Raw genomic sequence first — 18,918 nt, 5'->3', positions numbered from 1 at the left:
ATTCGAAGACCTTTTTGCTACATCTGCCAATAGAATTATTAAAATGTGTGAAGTCAGGCTCATTCAAAGTCAGCAGAGAATAAAGCACAAGTCTGTTTAGTTGTTATTTGATCATAATAACTGAGTTCAGTCTGTGCATTCCTCATATTCATTACAGGTTTGAATAGCACATGGATAAGTTCAACAGGTCTGATAGGGTAAAAGGAGAATAAGGAAGGACAAGAGGGAGGGAAGGAAAGAAAGAAAGAAAAACACACACAGAAGAGGTGGAGACATAACTGGTTTGTTAAAAGCAACTGTTAGATAAGTTAAATCTCAGTGTTAAGACTGAAGAAGACAGAAAGGTCTGGATTTCACACTTTTCTTTCTCTTTTGGATGCACACCTAGTGTGGAATATGTGCTTTTGGAACCAGGCAAGCTTGGGCGACACTTAAACTTTTGGGTTCATCTGTTCTTCAGCTGATAGGTAGTTATAGACATTGCTATGTCTTTAGATACACCTTTATGTGCTTTTATCCTTTAAAATTCCTTTAAAATCATTTTTACTTTTGAAGAATGTGTTCTTCAATGATTAGTAATAATGTACAGTAATAAGTCATTCTTTTACAAATGTATGGTAATATCAGTGTTATCTCATTGTCACTTTGTCAACTGACCTGGTCTGGCTTATGCCGTCTTTCTATTTGGGAAGTCTTGTACTCCAAAATATAGTAATGACACAAAATAAACATGACCTGATAAAGAACCACTTCTACTAATGAGTCGTAGCATTGTTAAGGCTGATTGATATTACATTTATAGTCGCAAGCCTGCATCTTAAAATTACACATGATATTCAATAATTATTTATTTTCAATAAGCATTTTAACACACCGTGCCGTTGTGTTCCATAAGACATTCCTTTTTCTTCACCTGATTCTTACAGAAACTATAATCATACAGAATTAACTGGGATCTGATTCTAAGTTACACTGAGATAAAAGCTTGATATTCTGGTTTACATTCCTGTGCAGTCAGACATTAGGTAATACTTTTGACTGTAGATCAAGCAGACCTTTAGGCTTTTAGGCATTTCATACAATGCCTAATAATAGACTAAGGCTATTTAAAACCTGGGTTATGGAACAGCATATTTACAATTGCATTTTTGAAAGGGAGTTAACACAATGTTGTGCTAGAATGCAACAGACAACCAACCGTACACTCCCTCAGTGCATACCTCATAATATTCATGCACGTTGTACAGTCATAGAAACGTTCTCATGTTGCATTTATTTTCAGTGTCTCAGGCAATCGTGTTTATTGAATTGATAAAGAGAGTATTATTTTATTTGAATTTTTAAGAAGACTCAAGACAGACAAATTTACATGACAACATTTTCACAGACGGACAAGCTGCTATTAAAACAGGCTCATCGTGTTTTGTACCTGTCCAATCAATGTTATTAAAAAGAAAAGTTACTCACACCCAACCTGGTCTCATGACAAGTCTTAATAACAGTACAAGCGGGTGAAATTGAAATAAATCGTATGAGTTGACTTGTACAAATGCATAAAACTTTCCCACAAAGAAAAATAACAATGTTATTATGGTTTTCAAAGTTTAACCCTTAACCTAAACCTATCCATAAAATATAATTCCTAACCCAAACTCTAAACATAAATAAAGTGTTAGATTGAAGGCTAGCTAAAATGTGACGCTTGTATAATATATTTTTGGAAATTATGTTTGGTAATTGGTTGTTCTAAAAGTGGTCCCTTTTTGTAGGAGCCAAGTTGTACAATATCTTACAATTATGCTATTTTGTACAAATTATTGCAAGTTGTCATGAGACTTTGTCGTCACCCCCATATAGCTTCAAACCCATATGACTTTCTTTTTTTTTGTGTGTGGAATGCAAAAAGAGATGCTAGGCTGAATGTAAGCCTCAGTCACAATTCACGTTAATGGCATCTTTTCCTATACACTGAAAGTAAATGGTGGCTGAGGCTGACATTCCGCATAACATCTTCTGTGTTCAGTGAAGGAAAGACAATCAAATGGGCTTGAAACAAAATTAAAATAAACGATGATAACATTTTTATATTTGGGTGAACTATCCCTTTAACTTTGGAAACATGCAAATGGGAATGCCAACCTGAGGTTTTCGAATTTACAGTGTCAAATCTTGAAACCTGACTTCACAGGCCTAATTACTAACCATGGACATAAAAATAAGAATGGAACAAGATTTAAACCATGAATTCCATTAACTTAGGGTTAAAAATGGCCCTGGTTTAACAATTTCAAGTGTGAAAAGCCCATATGGTAGCAAGTCAGCTGAATCTACAGCAAGCGATTTCCATTCTATTTGTCCTGTCTCACCTCTATGACTTCTATTGTTGAGTAACAATAACGATTGCCTTTAATGTATCTTGTGCATGGGCAACTTCATTAGTGTGCTTGTCACACATGACTGCAAGTGGTACAGCCCAGATTATGATCTCCACCTTTGAGTTACATAGTTGTATGCTTAGGTGATCTGGAATTATGAAAACAAGCTTGTTCAGCTTGTGCAAGTGCCCTATAAAGTGGCCTTTACCTTAAATGTACAAGAGCTCCTCTTAAAGATCATGCAGCACTTTTGAATAACAGAAATAATTTTCTGTTCCATATAGTGAAATAATGAGTTAACACCAAGACTGTGAGATTGTTGTAAATACCTTTGATCTCCACTGATAGTGTATTGCTTCATCTCCCCTTGCAGGCTGACCGGTTCAGCTTCTCTACACAACACTTTTGTTTTCTCCTGATCTGCTTCTGTGGATCTGCAGCTCTAGATCATGAGCGACAGTAAAGACAAACCCAAGGGCACCAAAAATGGGCCTAACGTCAAACCAAAGCTTCACAGCAAGGGTAGTGTCAAATTGGGGATGACAGAGACATGCCAGAAGCCCAGCAAGCCTCTCAGGAGAAGCCGCAGTAACGACGCAGAAAGCCGCCAATGTGAAGGTGGACGAGAGAGACAACAGGACAGGAGGCATGGTGGAAAGCAACAACGGGGCCGCAGCGAGGAGGGTAGGAGGCGAGACAGCAACTACGAGCCAGGAAACCATGCAAACGGGCAACCCAAAGATGACCTGGAAGACACAGAGTGCATTGTGTGCTTCTGTAGCTTCGACAACGTCTTCAAGGCACCCAAGTTACTTACCTGTGGACACACATTCTGTCTAGAATGCCTAGCACGCATCAATGTGAATTCTCCCGAGCTCAAGATGCTGTCTTGCCCCGTTTGTCGGGAGCCGACAGAAATCCGACATGGCCGAGACCTGCCACATCTGGGCAATAATGAAGACATTTTCCGCAAGCTTCCACCTGAGATGCAGCGGGCTCTGTCCGTACGCTTTAAACGCAGCAAGGGCAAGCTTCTCCTTAAGAAACCTCCAATAAACAGCCCCATCAGGACCACTGTGAATCTGCCGGTGTTAAAGAAGAAAGAGGAGCAGGTGGGCAATTACCCCCTTGGAGTTGTGGAGGAAGGTCTCAGCCCAGCAACAATGGTCGATGTAGGTAGACCGCCAAGCAGGACGAGAGGTCGCATGAGAAGATTTTTGTATTCCAATCAGTGCTATTACTTTGTCATTGGAGTAATAATTGCAATCACTTTGGCTATGATGCTAATTGGGATCTTTACCTTTGTGGCGATTCCCCGTTTTAAAAACCCCTCTAAACAGAACCAAACCTCTCAAAACACAAAGCCTTAAGGGGTGATAACATGCACAAAGCTCAAGAGGGATGAAGGGAAGAGCAAAGCCAGCTAGATTATTTGGAATAGCCCAAAATGCATTTTGTGCTTTTGTGTATGATGCACTAAAGAGAGGCTTTATAGAAATGAACTGGAAAAACTTGAACATATGATGCACTATAGTCTGATGTATTTTACATAGACTGAGACATTGTCAGGCGAAGGTCTTAAAGAACAAGAGGAAACAATTATGTCTTTTCTGTCAATATTGGATCGTATTTTTCTAATTTTGAAACCCTTTAATCAATGGAAATCATTGTTGTTTTTTTCTGAAAGGGCTGGATCTAGCTATAAAAAAGATATTAACGTGCAATCATTTCATGCCATTTAATCTCATGAGGAATTTACCAATGTATATTCATGTACTTTAATATATTATCTATACAGTTTGAGGTATTGACACTGAACAACATATACAACACCTAACAAATACAAATGATCTCAAATTTAAAAGGTAAATGTAAGTTCAAAAATGTTCTTCTGAAAAGAAATGTATATTTCTTTGATTATAATGCACATTATGTAAATATGCTCTGATATGTAACTAAATGTTCATACCCTTTTCTATTATTTTAACACAAATGGGGAAAGGCCACTTGGAAAGTTTATCATAATTAAACTATTTTGACCAACTACTTTGAGTTACACCTTCAATTACGACACTGCACTTATTGAGCCATAAAGATAAATAAAATTATATTTTTACTTTACTAGGGCTACTAATTCTCAGAAATAAATGTACACTTACGGTAGCACAACTTCTGAATGGACAGAAAACATCTATTGGTGAATAAAGTAAAACTGGATATAGTTGAAGGCTTCATAATCTTTGACATAACCATGTGGATTCCTCGCATAGCTCCACATCACTGAACTATAGTACAGTTAACCTATCACTGAAAAATGTCCTAAATGAAGCATGAATGTACTCATATTTAACAAAATGGGAATGGCTGTTTTGCTTTCTGTAGGTCTTTAGTACTACAATTAATTGGAGAAAATAGTGTAAAGACATCACAAAACACACAGAGAGTCAATAAAGATAATACAAAAACATATTATGCATTGCAAAGTAGGACATTGCAAAGAGTTGTGGATTCCTTCCAATTTTGTTATTGCTGGAATTCTTTGAGATCGAAGATTAGAAACAAGCAATTCTTGGTTGAGTTTATGCTTTATTATTAATCAATTAAAATATAAATATATAGTGTTGTTTGCATATCAGACTTACAGTGCATTCATAATGTATTCAGACCCCTTCATTTATTTTCACATTTTGTTATGTTACAGCCTTATGCTAAAACTCTTTAAAAAAATGTAATAACTTTGAAAATGTATTAAAAAGAAAAAACTGAAATATCACATTGACATATGTATTCAGACCTTTTACTATAACACTTGAAATTGAGCTCAGGTGCATCCCATTTCTCTGGATCATCTTTGAGATGTTTCTACACATTTATTGGAGTCCACCTGTGGCAAATTCAATTGACTGGACATAACTGGGAAAGGCACACACCTGTCTATATAAGGTCTCACAGCTGAAAATGCATATCAGACCAAAAACCAAGCCATGAGGTCAAATGAACAGCCTGCAGAGCTCAGAGACAGGATTATGTCTAGGCACAGACCTGGGGAAGGCTACACATTTTTTTTTTTGCTGCATTGAAGGATCCAAAGAGCAAAGTGGCCTCCATAATTCTTAAATGGAAGACGTTTGGAACAATCAGCACTCTTCCTAGAGCAATCGGGGGAGAAGGGCCTTGGTAAGAGAGGTGACCAAGAACCTGATGGTCACTCTGGTTGAGCTCTAGAGATCATGTGTGGAGATGGGAGAAACTTGAAGCAGGACAACCATTACTGCAACACTCCACCAATCTGAGTTTTATGGCAGAGTGGCCAGACGGAAGCATCTCCTCAGTGCAAGGCACATGAAAGCCCACTTGGAATTTTCAAAAAAAGCACCTAAAGGACTCTCAGACTGTGAGAAACAAGAATCTCTGGTCTGATGAAATTAAGATTGAACTGTTTGACCTCAATTCCAAGCGTCATGTCTGGAGGAAACCAGGCACCGCTCATCATCTGTGCAATACCATCCCAATGGTGAAGCATCATGTTGTGGGGGTGTTTTTCAGCAGCATGGACTGGGGGACTGGTTAGGATTGAAGGAAAGCTGAATGCAGCAAAATACAGAGATATCCTTAATGAAAACATGCTCAGGACCTCAGATTGGCCGAAGGTTCGCCGACCAACAGGACAATGACCCTAAGCACACAGCCAAGACAATGCAAGAGTGGCTTAGGGACAACTCTGCGAATGTCCTTGAGTGGTCCAGCCAGAGCCCGGACATAATCTCAAACAAATATATCTGGAGAGACCTGAAAATGACTGTCCACCGACAGTCCCCATCCAACCTGACATAGCTTGAGATGATCTGCAGAAAAGAATGGCAGAAAATCTCCAAATCCAGGTGTGCCAAGCTTGGTGCATCATACCCAAAAAGACTGACTTGAGGCTGTAACCGCCAAAGCTGCATCAACTAAGTACTGAATGATGAATATATATGTCAATGTGGTATTTCAGTTTTTTTCTTTTTAATAAATGTAAAAGTGATCAAAAATCTGTTTTTGCTTTGTCATTATGGAATATGGAGTGTAGATTGATGTGGAAAAAATAAATAATTAAAAGTATTTTAGCATAAGGCTGCAACATAACAAAATGTGAAAAAATGTAAGGAGTCTGAATACCTTGAATGCACTGTATGCACACACTGATAGTCTGAATTAATATTACAAGAAAATAATAATAATTTTGACTCATCTCTCCTTTTATTTAAAAAATAAGCAAAAATCGAGTTTACTGTGAGGCACTTAAAATGGAAGTGAATGGGGCCAATTTTTCAAGGGTTTAAACGCAGAATTGTGAAGCTTATAATTTTAGAATTCACTGTGTATGACTTTCCTTCTTTAGCAGAACTGAAGTGAAGTTTTTATTAGCACATTTCAGCTTTTTGTCCATACAATGGAAGTAAACAGGTGCCATCAGTGTCCTGGTCCAAAAGACATGTTTAGGTAGCATAAAAGTAATCCACAGGACTCCAGTCGATAAATGAATGTCCTTTGAAGCAAATCGGTAGGTTTGTGTAAAAATTAAATCGATAATTACATTTTTTTTTTTTACTTTAAATCATTGCTTAATGTTGCTTTGAAATTAACTAACTCTCGTGTGACGTTTGTTCCTCTGTTGGAAACGAAGCGCTCCCTTCCGACTTCTGGCGTGAATGTGCCATTGCGCTTGCATGACTGTTATGTCGACTGCTTGCAGGAAGCTATTTTTTTAATAAAAAAATTAATAAAGTTTTAATAATCTTTTTTTTTTGTTTTTTTTTAAAGATAACAACAGAGGATTTTTCAGAGGTTTATCCTGTCTTTTTGTCTTGATGTAATCAAATAAAAACATTCTGATGATTTGAAGTAATTTTCGTCATAATTCAGATATTATGTTATGTAATTTTTTGGACATTAAAATATTACAGCTATGCACAAACGATACTGAATTTTTGGTTTGGTAAGGCACAGGTTTACAAAAACAAAGCTGGAGTGGTTCAAAAGTGCAGAATAACACATTAACTTGACCCACAGCAATCAAGGTTTATTTAACTAAAAGAGACCCTAAAGGGCCAAAGTACCAGCCTATCAAAAACCCACATGGGCCCCACATGGAAATGTTGGCAGGGATTATGTGGGAAGACATTTAAGTTTTAAATGGCGGGAGTCTAATTTTATATTCAATATTCTACTCAAAAGTAGGTCTAGAGTTACAACTATAGCGTATTTTAAATATTATTGTGCATAGTCTTACTTGGTGTTTATTTGGTCAACATAGTCTGGTACAATACAACCAGTATCTGTCAGCATGTCTACAAGATCATATGAGAATATTATTAATATAGGTCAATGGCTCCCACATATTTTTGCTCTTTAAATGGTCTGTCCACGAGTGGGCCATGTGAAGTGCACGATATTACCCTCATGCAAGTTGAGTAACCGACACCCCTCGATCTGACGTAAGTCTTACACCGAGACTGACCACTGTGAGTTAATAGTGCTATTTAAAGTGAAATTCGGCCTCTGGGGTCGTTTTAATCCCCCTTTCAGGACAATCGATCGATCTCGTTCGAGAATAAGGACTGTGTTAAAAAGAACACCCAGAGTCCCAAAAGACAAGAAAAGCGATGACTTCTACACCTTCTGCTTCTGCATTATCGGCTGTTCTCCGGTGTCAGGGGAATATACTTGCCCGAAAACAGGCGAACAAGAAGCGACCTACGGATTCAGTGTATGGGCTCGTGGTGGCTTATGGAGCGAACTCCGATTCGCGTCACGGACTATTGGACAACTCTTATTTTCGCGCTCTATGGGGATTCATATTTCACAGGGAGCGCGTGGAGATTCCAGGAGTTTTGTCCATTACGGCGAGATTTCAAACTCGCGTTTCAAGAAAATCTACTACAATAAATAGTGGATGCACAGATCATTTGGTCAAAAGCCCTTCAACAGAAAAGACTGGGAACTGTGAGTGTTGTAAAATGCTCAATATGAAAGTATCGAGTGCAAACCAATGCCCAAAGACGAAACTGAAGTCAGACTATTACATTTCTGCCTTTAATTCTAAAGTTTATAGTCTTTTGTCCAAAAACAACAACCTTGTTCTTCGACTTGAAGGCAGGTATTTCCGACAACTATGCTCAGAATATCCAATGACTTTTTGTATTTGTATTGTTTGTGCTCAAAGAAAGAGCATAATCAACCAAAACGAAGTGGACTCGATATTTTCTCTTAGCTTATTGTCGATGTTAAAGAAAAGACTGATACATTTAACAGCAGCAGTGTCTGACATAGTGCGGGCAAAACTTGGAATAGACTGGAAGAGGAACCAGTTCCATCCGGATGTAAGTTGTGGTGGCTATAATGTGTCATCTTACAAGAAGTCAAGTTAACCTTAACAGTTCAATTGAACTTATTCACTCTAGCGCCATCTTTGATTTTTTTTAATGTGAATGACAACTCTTAACATCTCAATGGCACTCACGGTATAAAGCTGTAAAGCTCCTAAATCACATCTGATTTTCTACAACTCATGTTATCTGGAGTTGTTTGTATGTTCTTAGACAGATATATTATATCAATGTTTAAACAAAAAACTCTTTAAACTTCAGTACATCCCATTGAAGTGACCGTTTGATGTCTATCCCTCACAGCCTCGTTGTCATTCCCATTAAAAATCGAACATGGCGCTAGATTGAATAAGGTCATACTATTAGGTACAGTATCAGGCGACATAACTGACCTCGATACTGTTCCCCAAGATCTTTCTTCGTATTATTAAGTTGAGCTTTGGGCACAGAGAATATCAACAATTGACAAGAGGACATAGAGCCTAAAATGCCACATTTCTGTTTCAGCCATATTTAATGGCAATGACTATAATAATACAACCCCAATTCCAAAAAAGATGGCATAGTATGAAAAATGCTAATACAAACAAAAACTAGTGATTTGTAAATATATTCACAATTTTTTTATATTGCAAGCACTACAACTACACATTACGTGGAATTGAGTATTTCATAGTTTTTTTTTATGTACAGTAATTTCAATTCAGATTATTGCAACACACTCCAAAAAAAGTTGAGACAGGGCAATTTAAGACTAATAACAATTTGACGAGTTAAAATAACAAGGCAATGTGAAACAGATATTAAACAGGTGAGGCAATTGTGTCATTGTATATAAGGAGCCTCCAAAAACAGCCTAGCCTTTCAAGAGCACAGATCATTTGAGACTTGTCTGTTTGCCAACAGATACTTCAGCAAATATTCCAGCACTTTGAGAACAATTTTCAAAGAAAAGATTCAAGGAATATGGTCGAATCTCAGTGCGTAAAGGGCAAGGCGAAAACCACTTCTGAATGTGCGTAATCTCTGATCCCTAAGATGCCACTGCCTAAAAAAATTACATTAATCTGTAATGGATATCATGTACATGGCCTTGGGATAACTTAAGTAAACCTTTGTTAGTCAACACCCTCGCCATTGCATCCATAGATGCAAGTTAAGACTTTGTATGAATGGGGACAATTCCACTTTTTAAACTTAACAAACTTGTGTCTTCAGTGCGCAAATGCTTATAAGTGCTATTAGAATAAATGTTGATGTTTCACAGTGGTAAACACTCAACTGTCCCAAGTTTTTTGGAGTGTGTTGCAATCATCTGATTTGAAATTACTGTACATAAAAAAACATTCAATGAAATTCACAAAGTAAAAAATTTAATAATGTGTAGTTGTAGTGCTTTCAATATAGCAAAGGGTGAATATAACTTACAAATTACTCCTTTTTGTTTTTATTAGCATTTTTCATACTGTCCCAACATTTTCAGAATTGGGGTTGTAGTAATAATTATAATTATGAAAATAACTATAACATTAGCCTTTTTTTTTTTGTAGTTTGATATGCCATGTCGGTGTGTCAACTGTATTTCCGATCACCATAAGGAGGAAGAATCTAAGATGCTGGAAGGAGCCTCTGAACCTGGGCATTAAGTCTTCAGCTGCATACCATATGGATAATATATCACACAAATGCACCTTTATAAATTACTTCATTAAGACAAAATTAGTGTTTGATAGATTTACTGTAAGATTTACGCACTCCAATTTCATAACAAAATTCTGTCAAATTGAATTTAGTTATCTTTGATAAAATAACATAAAAAAACTATAATGTAAAATTTTATGAAATTAAATGTTGTTACACATTATTTAATTCAATACGATGTGTACATCTTAATAATAGGCTTTTGATTGCAGATAGATTGATGTAATTGCATTTTATGTTCTGTCTGGCTCTGTCTTGTATGATTGTTTGGTGGATGTATAGTTTTTGTTTACTTCACACTTGATTTTGCACATGAATTTTCCCTTTGGGACAAACAAAATAACAAGCCATGGGCAACTTTTATGCTGACATAACTTTTTTGAACGGTTAAAAGGATAAAAATAAAGCATAATATTATTGAGTAAACATATCAATTCAAACTGAGTCTGCAGTGTGTCTGATTTTCTACCTTATTAAAGATGTGAAAGAAAAACATGTTCTTCTGAAGGATGATTTAAGATCATTTAATTTGAACTTAATTGGTGAGACAAATCAGTCTCTTGTGTGCGAATCCTTCCACACGGTTTCTGTCCAACTACTGAATCCAAATGTAGCCTATATATGTATATTAAGAAGCAGAGAGCAACTAAACCTTCACATGAGAAGCTGTAGTGAGAAAGGATCTAATCTAATCTCATTCTTTTTCTAATTTTATACTATTATTACCAATATCAGTGTTTGCACCACCTTATCAGGTACCTGCAATCTTAAATCTAATGTATCATAAAAGTTTCACGGGATCAGCATAAACACCATAAGGCCAAGTATATCCAGAGGTCTAACCTTCATGTAACCCTTCACCTGCCAATAACAGAGTAAAAGGCTAAAGTGCACATGCATCTCTAAGCAAGACCCTTAAATGGCTGGAGGGGGCGGGACTTTCTAAAAATGACGCCACCCGGAAGATGGAGACACGTTTATTCTTGAGTAAGAGGGGTATGCGCGAAGGCAAGAACTTTACTGCACTTTTTATTAGCGATAATTCAACATACAATTCACAACACATCGAAATGAGTGATATGGAATAGTTTGAATTGGTCTTATTCTTTAAATCGATGGAAGTATTTATAAATTGGTAGACTAAGAAGACTGGAAACATGCCAGAGTGTGAGTGCGAGTTGATTCACGTTCAGATATGTTGTCAAATTTGATAGCTACTATGGTTTTGTTTAAACAGTGTCTATGGGTGATACATTAACCCGTTTTGTCTGTTGAGCTGTTGTGGTGGAGGGAGAGTTGGAGGAGCCACAGGTGAGATTATTGGTCGTGAGGATCAGTCTTTCATGGCAACTTTTAATGCATCTCTATATTTGCATTTACACAATACAATGGAAAAGGAACATTTTAAATAAAAAGTCAACAATTAATTAGATACATAATTTAATTTTCAATGCACTGTAAGAAGGTGTTCTTTAATAATCATTATAATTTGGTAGCTTTGTTGACGAATAACATAAAAAGGTTAAAATGTATATTTGTGTAAAATGCATTTGTTCCACAATTTGTCTTTTCTTTTCTTTTCTTTTTGTAAATGATTTTCAACATTTTATAATAACTTTTCAACTTTCTTGCTGTTACTTTAAACAGTCCTGTGGTGTGACAAATGAATGTTTAAATGGACAAACATTACATACAGTATATCAATTAATATGAGGTCATAAAAACTTGATGCATACTAATTATGCGGCAAATGAAGTGACTTATATTTTATTTGTCCAAAACGTTATTCAAAAATACATACAAAAATTAAATTCACACAAAACAATTGCATGAATACACCATCTTTAATGAACATGTTTTCAATTACCTAGTTCAAAGTCATTTGTGTATTTTGGTTTCTTTTTATATATGTGTGGCCTAATGTAAAAAAGTGACAGTTTCTTGAATTAATAAAAAAAAATAAAAAAAAAAATAAATTGTTAGCATAAGTAGTGCAGAATAATCTTATATTATTATTTCTTAAAAACAGCAGTGAAACAATTTTGTTTTAAAAAATGTACAATATTTGGAAAAACTTGTGTTCCACCAAAGTTAGGTGGTGTAAGTAATATGTAGGTTGCTATTTTGTTGTAACGTGATAAAATACATAAATAAAACTCCATTAAACATGGAGAATGCTTTTAGATTCTCAAGACTATGTGAAGTAAAAAATAAAATGTATGGCACATTTTGCTCAGGTCATATGGAGTAACCCTGAGTAAATGTCTTGATATACTTCAATGTTTATTTATTTTGTGAAATTAAAAATACTTTTTTACCTATAAAAATATGTTTAAACACTTTTTGAAATTAATGTTTATGCTGTGTACACTCATGTATTCAAGGTGCAAGGAGGAAAGTATTGTATTACCTTTCACTTGTTGGTTATAGCTTTAAAGCTCTTGCTAAATTGTCTTTTGTACTTGACCTTCTGATAAGTTACCACATTTGTTGCATAGTATCCATGGTATTAGTACAGCCTGATTTCACAGTGAAATCGGAAAGAGTAGACTGACTTTTCTTTTGTCAAAATCGGTAAAGGTTGACCGAAATTTCAAAACTATGCCCCCAGTGGCCAAAGCGGTAAGTGTTGTAGGACATATGGGCATGTGTGAGCTCCATTAATGTTCAGGAGAGGTCGCCAAAAGTTAGTAGTGAAGCAAGTCGTTTTCAGCTTTACAGGCCGTTTTACAATGAAGAAAAAAGCTTATATTCATAGATTCTATCCCCCAACCCAATCCCAAATCTTACCTTAACCATTAGTGAAGTAAAAAATTAATGTTAGAGGGAAAAGTGAAACCTCTGAATCATGCTCGCCATTGATTATTCAAACGTGGTTACTGCCTGGGTTTGAACCCTAGTCTCCAATGCAGCTGATGCAACATAAATACATTGAAACCACTGCAAACATGTCTGATAAGAATGCTGCATGTCAGCGCTTCGGCATACAGTTGCCGATCCTAGGGTACCAAAACTATCGGAAACCACGGATCACGCCGACTTCACATGTGATCATATTGATTCGTAAGAGCGTGGTGATCACTGGTAAACACCATGCTCCTTATTACCAGATGTAATTATGTTTTCTAAAAAAAAAACTATGGAATTTAAAATAATGCCAGTGCATGCGTTGCGCAGGAGGACAGGTCCCGCTCAGCTCTTGTGCTGTGGCCAGTGGATGTGTAGCACAGGAGGGCCGGTCCAACTCTGCTGTCGCACTGCCAGTTTAATCGGGTAGTAGCGTTTCATCATACGTTTTGAGTATTTGGTGTTGTCCATGTACAACATTAAATGTCCGCGCTTAATAAATAAGAGTGGGGCGATTGACCGGCCCAATGCTTGACTGGCCCACCGGGAAAAGTCCTGGTGCACTAGATGGCCAGTCCATAACTGCAATGACACTTATACAAGGATGAGAAAAATACTATGCGTTTTAGATGAAGTTTAGCATGATACACTGCAGGACACTTCTGTAACTGTTTGACATCCCCAATGTATGGATTATCAGACCCAGATGTACAATTGTAACACTTAGATATGGAAATTCAATCATATTTTGTTAAATTAATAGTCACTGATATTTGAATGTGACATTGCTCTTCTTAATGTACTTTAATGTTTTTTATTTTACAGGCCCTGCTGAAAATCACTGTGCCTTCTTTGGGAGACTAAAACACCTGTATCAGAATCCTGAAACCTGGAATATGTCTCTATTCACCTGTCCTTGGTTTCATGTTACATGTTTCATTTACTTCAGAAACAACTATCAGATTATTATCATGCAAAGCATGTAAAAAATATTCAAAATTCAACAAGACACTTTTGGCCCATATTTTCCTTGTTATAAGAAAACGTATTCCACCGCTTTCTGTTTTATATGCTCTCTTCATATTGACGCCCACTTCACATTTAACCTTGTCCAATCACACCTCAGGTCTTTGGCCATGCTACTTAAGAGAAGTCTTATCATTTGTGGTGCATTCTTAATTGTAGCTTGGATTGTCATTCTTATTTATTACCACTTGGGGCGCCCTCCTAATCAAGGGGAGCTTTATAGCCAGGCTGCACCTGGGCAAAAAGCAGGAGGAGGCCGATTTGGAAATATTGTCAATGAAGTGATGCGTGTAGCTAATGAGTTTGAAGCCGAGCTTGAATCACAGAAAAAAATCCTATTGCAAATCCAGAGCCGAAGGTCACTTTGGGAAGACAACAAAGAAGGTGTGTCAGCTGCTAAGCCAAAATCACAAGCAGAACATTCAGCTCCTGTGGTGATCCCTATTTTAGTCATCGCCTGTAACCGTGTGACAGTGAAACGCTGCCTTGACAAACTCATTGAGCACCGTCCATCAGCTGAGCTTTACCCTATCATAGTGAGCCAGGACTGCGGACACAAAGAAACAGCTGGGGTGATTGCCTCCTATGGCAGTCAACTGACCCATATTAAACAGCCTGTTCTTTCAGATATCTCCGTACCTTCACAGCATAAGAAGTTCCAGGGTTACTACAAAGTTTCGAGACATTACCGTTGGGCACTGAACCAGGTTTTCAACACGTTTTCGTACTCATCTGTTGTGGTTGTGGAGGATGATTTGGAGGTAAATTTAGTTTATACTAATTTCTTATAAGCTCTTGTCATTTATGGTGAAGTGTTTATTTTGGCTGTTAAAATAAATACAGAGACACCTATTAGAAAGCCATTTCAGTATGTTGATTCAACTGAAAAGGGCAAACAGCTTTAAGCTTCTATCAAAACATTGCTGTTTTTGTGCTGCCAACACAGCAACATTGGCTCAGCCAATGGCAGAAGGTTTGGGCAGGGCTATTAGAACTTAAAATCTCATACATTTTCCCCATAGGGGTGTAGATTTTGAACGATAATTTATTTATAAAAATTGTAAACTTTTAAAAACAGACCTACAGTGAGCTCTGATGTTGTTAATCGATGGTATGCTTCTGTTAATGTCATCAGTCTGCGTTATTTAATCTTCAGTATTGTATTGTAGAGTTTTTGTTAAAGGGTAACTAAACACCTGCTCAGAGTGTGACTCCACCCACTAGAAATATTTGAAAATGCTGGAAAAGTGGGCAGACCCCGGCGGGGATAGAGGGAACGAACCGAGTGCGGGGCACCTGAGACTCGTAGTGACGGATTAATTGACAGCTGCTGTCAGACTCTATGTTATTATTATTCCTCACACGGTCGCAAGACGACATGTACATGAATCTGGCGTGGTGAGCTGGAACCTGCTTACGTCAGCTGTCACCGCTTACGTCACGAGTACCGCAAACAGCCAATAGGAAAATTCAACTGCAGTAGCCACCGTTCAACCTGAAGAGGGCAGCACTCAGACGTTTTTACACCATATATTGTAGAATTAAAACACTTTATACACAAATGTCAAAAAAATTACTTGAATCAATGACCAGTACTAATAAAGCCCCATACTTACAGATCATTAACTAAAAAAAGTTGGTTTAGGGTTTAGTTACCCTTTAAAGAACTACACTACCCATTAAGCGAAACAATACACCAATCAGAATCGTGGAGATCAAAGTGCACCAAACAAGTTCTGAAGCGACAGCCCATTTTCATCACGCAGTTTCAAACTACTTGTATATTTGCAATAAAGTCAAAATATTTTGTTTTTTTTACATGCAAACAATATAGTTTCATATTTTGCCATCATTTTTAATTTGATTACGTAAGTCGCAAAGCTTCATGGGATTGTACTAATTAATTCCCTCATTAAAGATGTTAAAGGGATAGTTCACTCAAAAATGAAAATGTTCTCATAATTTACTGAAATCCCAGGTGTGAATGACATTCTGTCTCCTGCAGAACACAAACAAAGGTTTTTAGAAGAATATCTCAACTCTGTTGTTCCATACAATGCAAGTGAATGGTGGTCCGACCATTTGTAGCTCCACAAATCACATAAAGGAAACATCAAAGTAATCCATAAGACTCCAGTGTTTAAATCTATATCTGCAGAAGCTATATAATAGGTGTGAAAATGTTATCAAATTGTTTTGATTTATTTTATTATTAAAATTTGTGTCCTTTTATTACTTTAAATCTCCACTTTCACTTTTACATCTGAAAGTCACATGAGGTGCCTGTTAAGTTTCACTTTCACATCTGAAATTGAAAGTTAAAATAGTAAAAAGGACTTAAATAGTGTTCTGTTTCTCACCCACAGCTATTATATCACTTCTGAAGATATGGATTTAAACACCTTTAAGAATGTTACATTTTAACTTTGATGTTGATGGTATGTTTCATCTTTTTTACCAGGTGGCCTCTGACTTTTTTGAGTACTTCCGAGCATTACATCCCATTTTAAACTCAGACCCAACTCTTTGGTGTGTATCTGCCTGGAATGATAATGGAAGGGAAGGATATGTTGATCCTGGTATAGCAAGTCTGTTGTACAGGACCGACTTTTTCCCAGGACTGGGCTGGATGCTCACCAAGGACCTCTGGGCAGAGCTTGAACCAAAATGGCCGGCCTCATTTTGGGACGACTGGATGCGCCTCCCCGATCAGCGCAAAGACCGATCCTGCATTAGACCAGAAATTTCCAGAACTTTAACGTTCGGCCGCAAGGGTGTGAGTTTGGGTCAGTTTTATGATAAGTATCTCCGCTTTATTAAGCTCAATACCGAATATGTGGCTTTTACAAAAACGGACCTGTCTTATTTGGATAAGAAGAAATATGATGAGAATTTTGAAAAACAAGTTTACGATGCTCCAGCTGTAACTGTGGAGGAATTGCAGAGTGGGAAACTGTCTGGACCTGGCCCGTTTCGGGTGCAGTATTCCAGTCCAGACAGTTTTAAAACCCTGGCTCGAAATCTTGGCGTGATGGATGACCTGAAATCAGGAGTCCCACGTGCAGGGTATAGAGGTGTTGTCAGTTTCCTTTTATGTGGAAAGCGGATCTACTTAGCGCCACCGGCTGGTTGGACTCAGTATGATCCAAGCTGGAGTTAAAAAAGAAAATAAGATTTGAAGTTGCAAAGTACATGAGATATATATTTCATGCTCTTGCATGTTTCAGCCTATCTTCAGGATCTGTTTCCATCATTTCCTTCACATCTATCAAATCACTGCACATGTTTGAGTTCATGTCTTTAAATTCCATTTTCTTAGAGAGGTTTCAGGATAAACATACCAAAGATAATAGTAGATAAATGAACCACTTTTTGCCTCAGGTTCCATTATTTGTTTGTATAAAGAGTCAAATAGGATTTTACAACTATATTGTCATGTCACCAAACTGATGTCTTAGACTGAAAATCTAAACACAAAATATATTTAAGAAAGAAACAAACACTTGATTTAAAACTGTGAATACTGCCCCAAGTGCCTAATAAATGTAGGATTTTTGATTCACTTGTACTGTGTGTCTTAAGTTGTGTGTACAGATCATAGAATTGTAATTTAAATATCCATCCATCCATCCATCTTCAACCGCTTATCCGAAGTCGGGTCGCGGGGGCAGCTGCTCCAGCAGGGGGCCCCAAACTTCCCTATCCCGAGCCACATTAACCAGCTCTGACTGGGCGACCCCGAGGCGCAAACCACCTCAACTGACTCCTTTCAACGCAAAGGAGCAGCGGCTCTACTCCGAGCTCCTCACGGATGACTGAGCTCCTCACCCTATCTCTAAGGGAGAAGCCCGCCACCCTTCTGAGGAAGCCCATTTCGGCCGCTTGTACTCGCGACCTAGTTCTTTCGGTCATGACCCAACCTTCATGACCATAGGTGAGGGTAGGAACAAAAATAATGTAATTTAAATATGTAGGATGTATTTATTAGATACCTTAAAAGCCCAGACTGTTTGACCATTTTATATGTTTGTTATGTTATAAAATACCAGAATGTTGTTCTGAGAGGAAATAAAATCATTGTTAAATTGAATAAATAAAAGCCTCTTTATTACCTAATGAACAGAATAAAAATAATTATGTTTTTTTTATGTTTATTATTATTTCGCAGATTTACAAAAGAGGAAAATAAATGAGTATAAAAGGACAATTGTAATAAAATGTCAAATATTATTATTCATATTATTTGTATTATTGTAATCACTTTTTATTGGAAAATGTACAACAACTGTAGAAGTTAAACCTCTGACAAAAATGCAGACACTCCAACAAATAAATAATCAAAGCAAGTGAAAATGGCATGAAGAAAGAAAATGTATTTATATACGTATATATATATATATATATATATATATACACACACACACACACACAAACAAACATACTGGTCAAAAGTTTTAAAACACTTGCATGAAATGTTTCTCATGATTTTAAAAATCGTTTGATCTGAAGGCGTATGCTTAAATGTTTGAAATTTGTTTTGTAGACAAAAATGTAATTGTGCCACCATATTAATTTATTTCATTATAAAACTAAAATGTAAT

At 36.8% G+C, this 18,918-nt stretch overlaps 3 protein-coding genes across 4 annotated transcripts; all 3 read left to right on the top strand.

The window, feature by feature from the left end:
* The first annotated feature begins 322 nt into the window (after positions 1–322).
* Positions 323–7,038, top strand: LOC127631946 (RING finger protein 225-like). Its single transcript, XM_052110366.1, has 2 exons — positions 323–467; positions 2,749–7,038. Exon 2 carries the CDS (start codon positions 2,825–2,827, stop codon positions 3,743–3,745), a length of 921 nt encoding a protein of 306 aa, XP_051966326.1. The 5' UTR covers positions 323–467; positions 2,749–2,824; the 3' UTR covers positions 3,746–7,038.
* Positions 7,039–7,895: 857 nt separating this feature from the next.
* On the top strand, positions 7,896–10,905 carry LOC127632059 (uncharacterized). Its single transcript, XM_052110533.1, has 2 exons — positions 7,896–8,737; positions 10,294–10,905. The coding sequence occupies exons 1-2, from the start codon at positions 8,021–8,023 to the stop codon at positions 10,387–10,389; spliced, it is 813 nt and encodes a 270-aa protein (XP_051966493.1). The 5' UTR covers positions 7,896–8,020; the 3' UTR covers positions 10,390–10,905.
* A 519-nt stretch (positions 10,906–11,424) lies between these two features.
* LOC127631858 (alpha-1,3-mannosyl-glycoprotein 2-beta-N-acetylglucosaminyltransferase-like) lies at positions 11,425–18,376 on the top strand. 2 transcript variants are annotated; one of them, XM_052110237.1, is made up of 3 exons: positions 11,425–11,611; positions 14,117–15,078; positions 16,779–18,376. In XM_052110237.1, the coding sequence occupies exons 2-3, from the start codon at positions 14,428–14,430 to the stop codon at positions 17,475–17,477; spliced, it is 1,350 nt and encodes a 449-aa protein (XP_051966197.1). In that variant the 5' UTR covers positions 11,425–11,611; positions 14,117–14,427; the 3' UTR covers positions 17,478–18,376. The 2 variants fall into 2 exon arrangements, with proteins under 2 accessions (XP_051966197.1, XP_051966196.1); XM_052110236.1 differs by having other exon boundaries at positions 11,425–11,755.
* The last annotated feature ends 542 nt before the right edge of the window (positions 18,377–18,918 follow it).

This window comes from Xyrauchen texanus, chromosome 38, assembly GCF_025860055.1.
Source record: "Xyrauchen texanus isolate HMW12.3.18 chromosome 38, RBS_HiC_50CHRs, whole genome shotgun sequence".
NCBI classification, from domain to species: Eukaryota; Metazoa; Chordata; class Actinopteri; order Cypriniformes; family Catostomidae; genus Xyrauchen; species Xyrauchen texanus.
The sequence above is the reverse complement of the archived record's forward strand: the minus strand, read 5'-3'. Positions and strand labels throughout refer to the sequence as shown.

What these genes read in the sequence shown, in the direction of transcription:
- LOC127631946 (XM_052110366.1), top strand. Translation starts at nt 2,825, where the DNA reads ATGAGCGACAGTAAAGACAAACCCAAGGGCACCAAAAATGGGCCTAAC.
- LOC127632059 (XM_052110533.1), top strand. Translation starts at nt 8,021, where the DNA reads ATGACTTCTACACCTTCTGCTTCTGCATTATCGGCTGTTCTCCGGTGT. An exon ending in GGAACCAGTTCCATCCGGAT is followed by an intron (nt 8,738 to 10,293) that starts GTAAGTTGTGGT and finishes TTTTTTTTGTAG; the next exon opens with TTTGATATGCCATGTCGGTG.
- LOC127631858 (XM_052110237.1), top strand. Translation starts at nt 14,428, where the DNA reads ATGCTACTTAAGAGAAGTCTTATCATTTGTGGTGCATTCTTAATTGTA. An exon ending in TTGTGGAGGATGATTTGGAG is followed by an intron (nt 15,079 to 16,778) that starts GTAAATTTAGTT and finishes CTTTTTTACCAG; the next exon opens with GTGGCCTCTGACTTTTTTGA.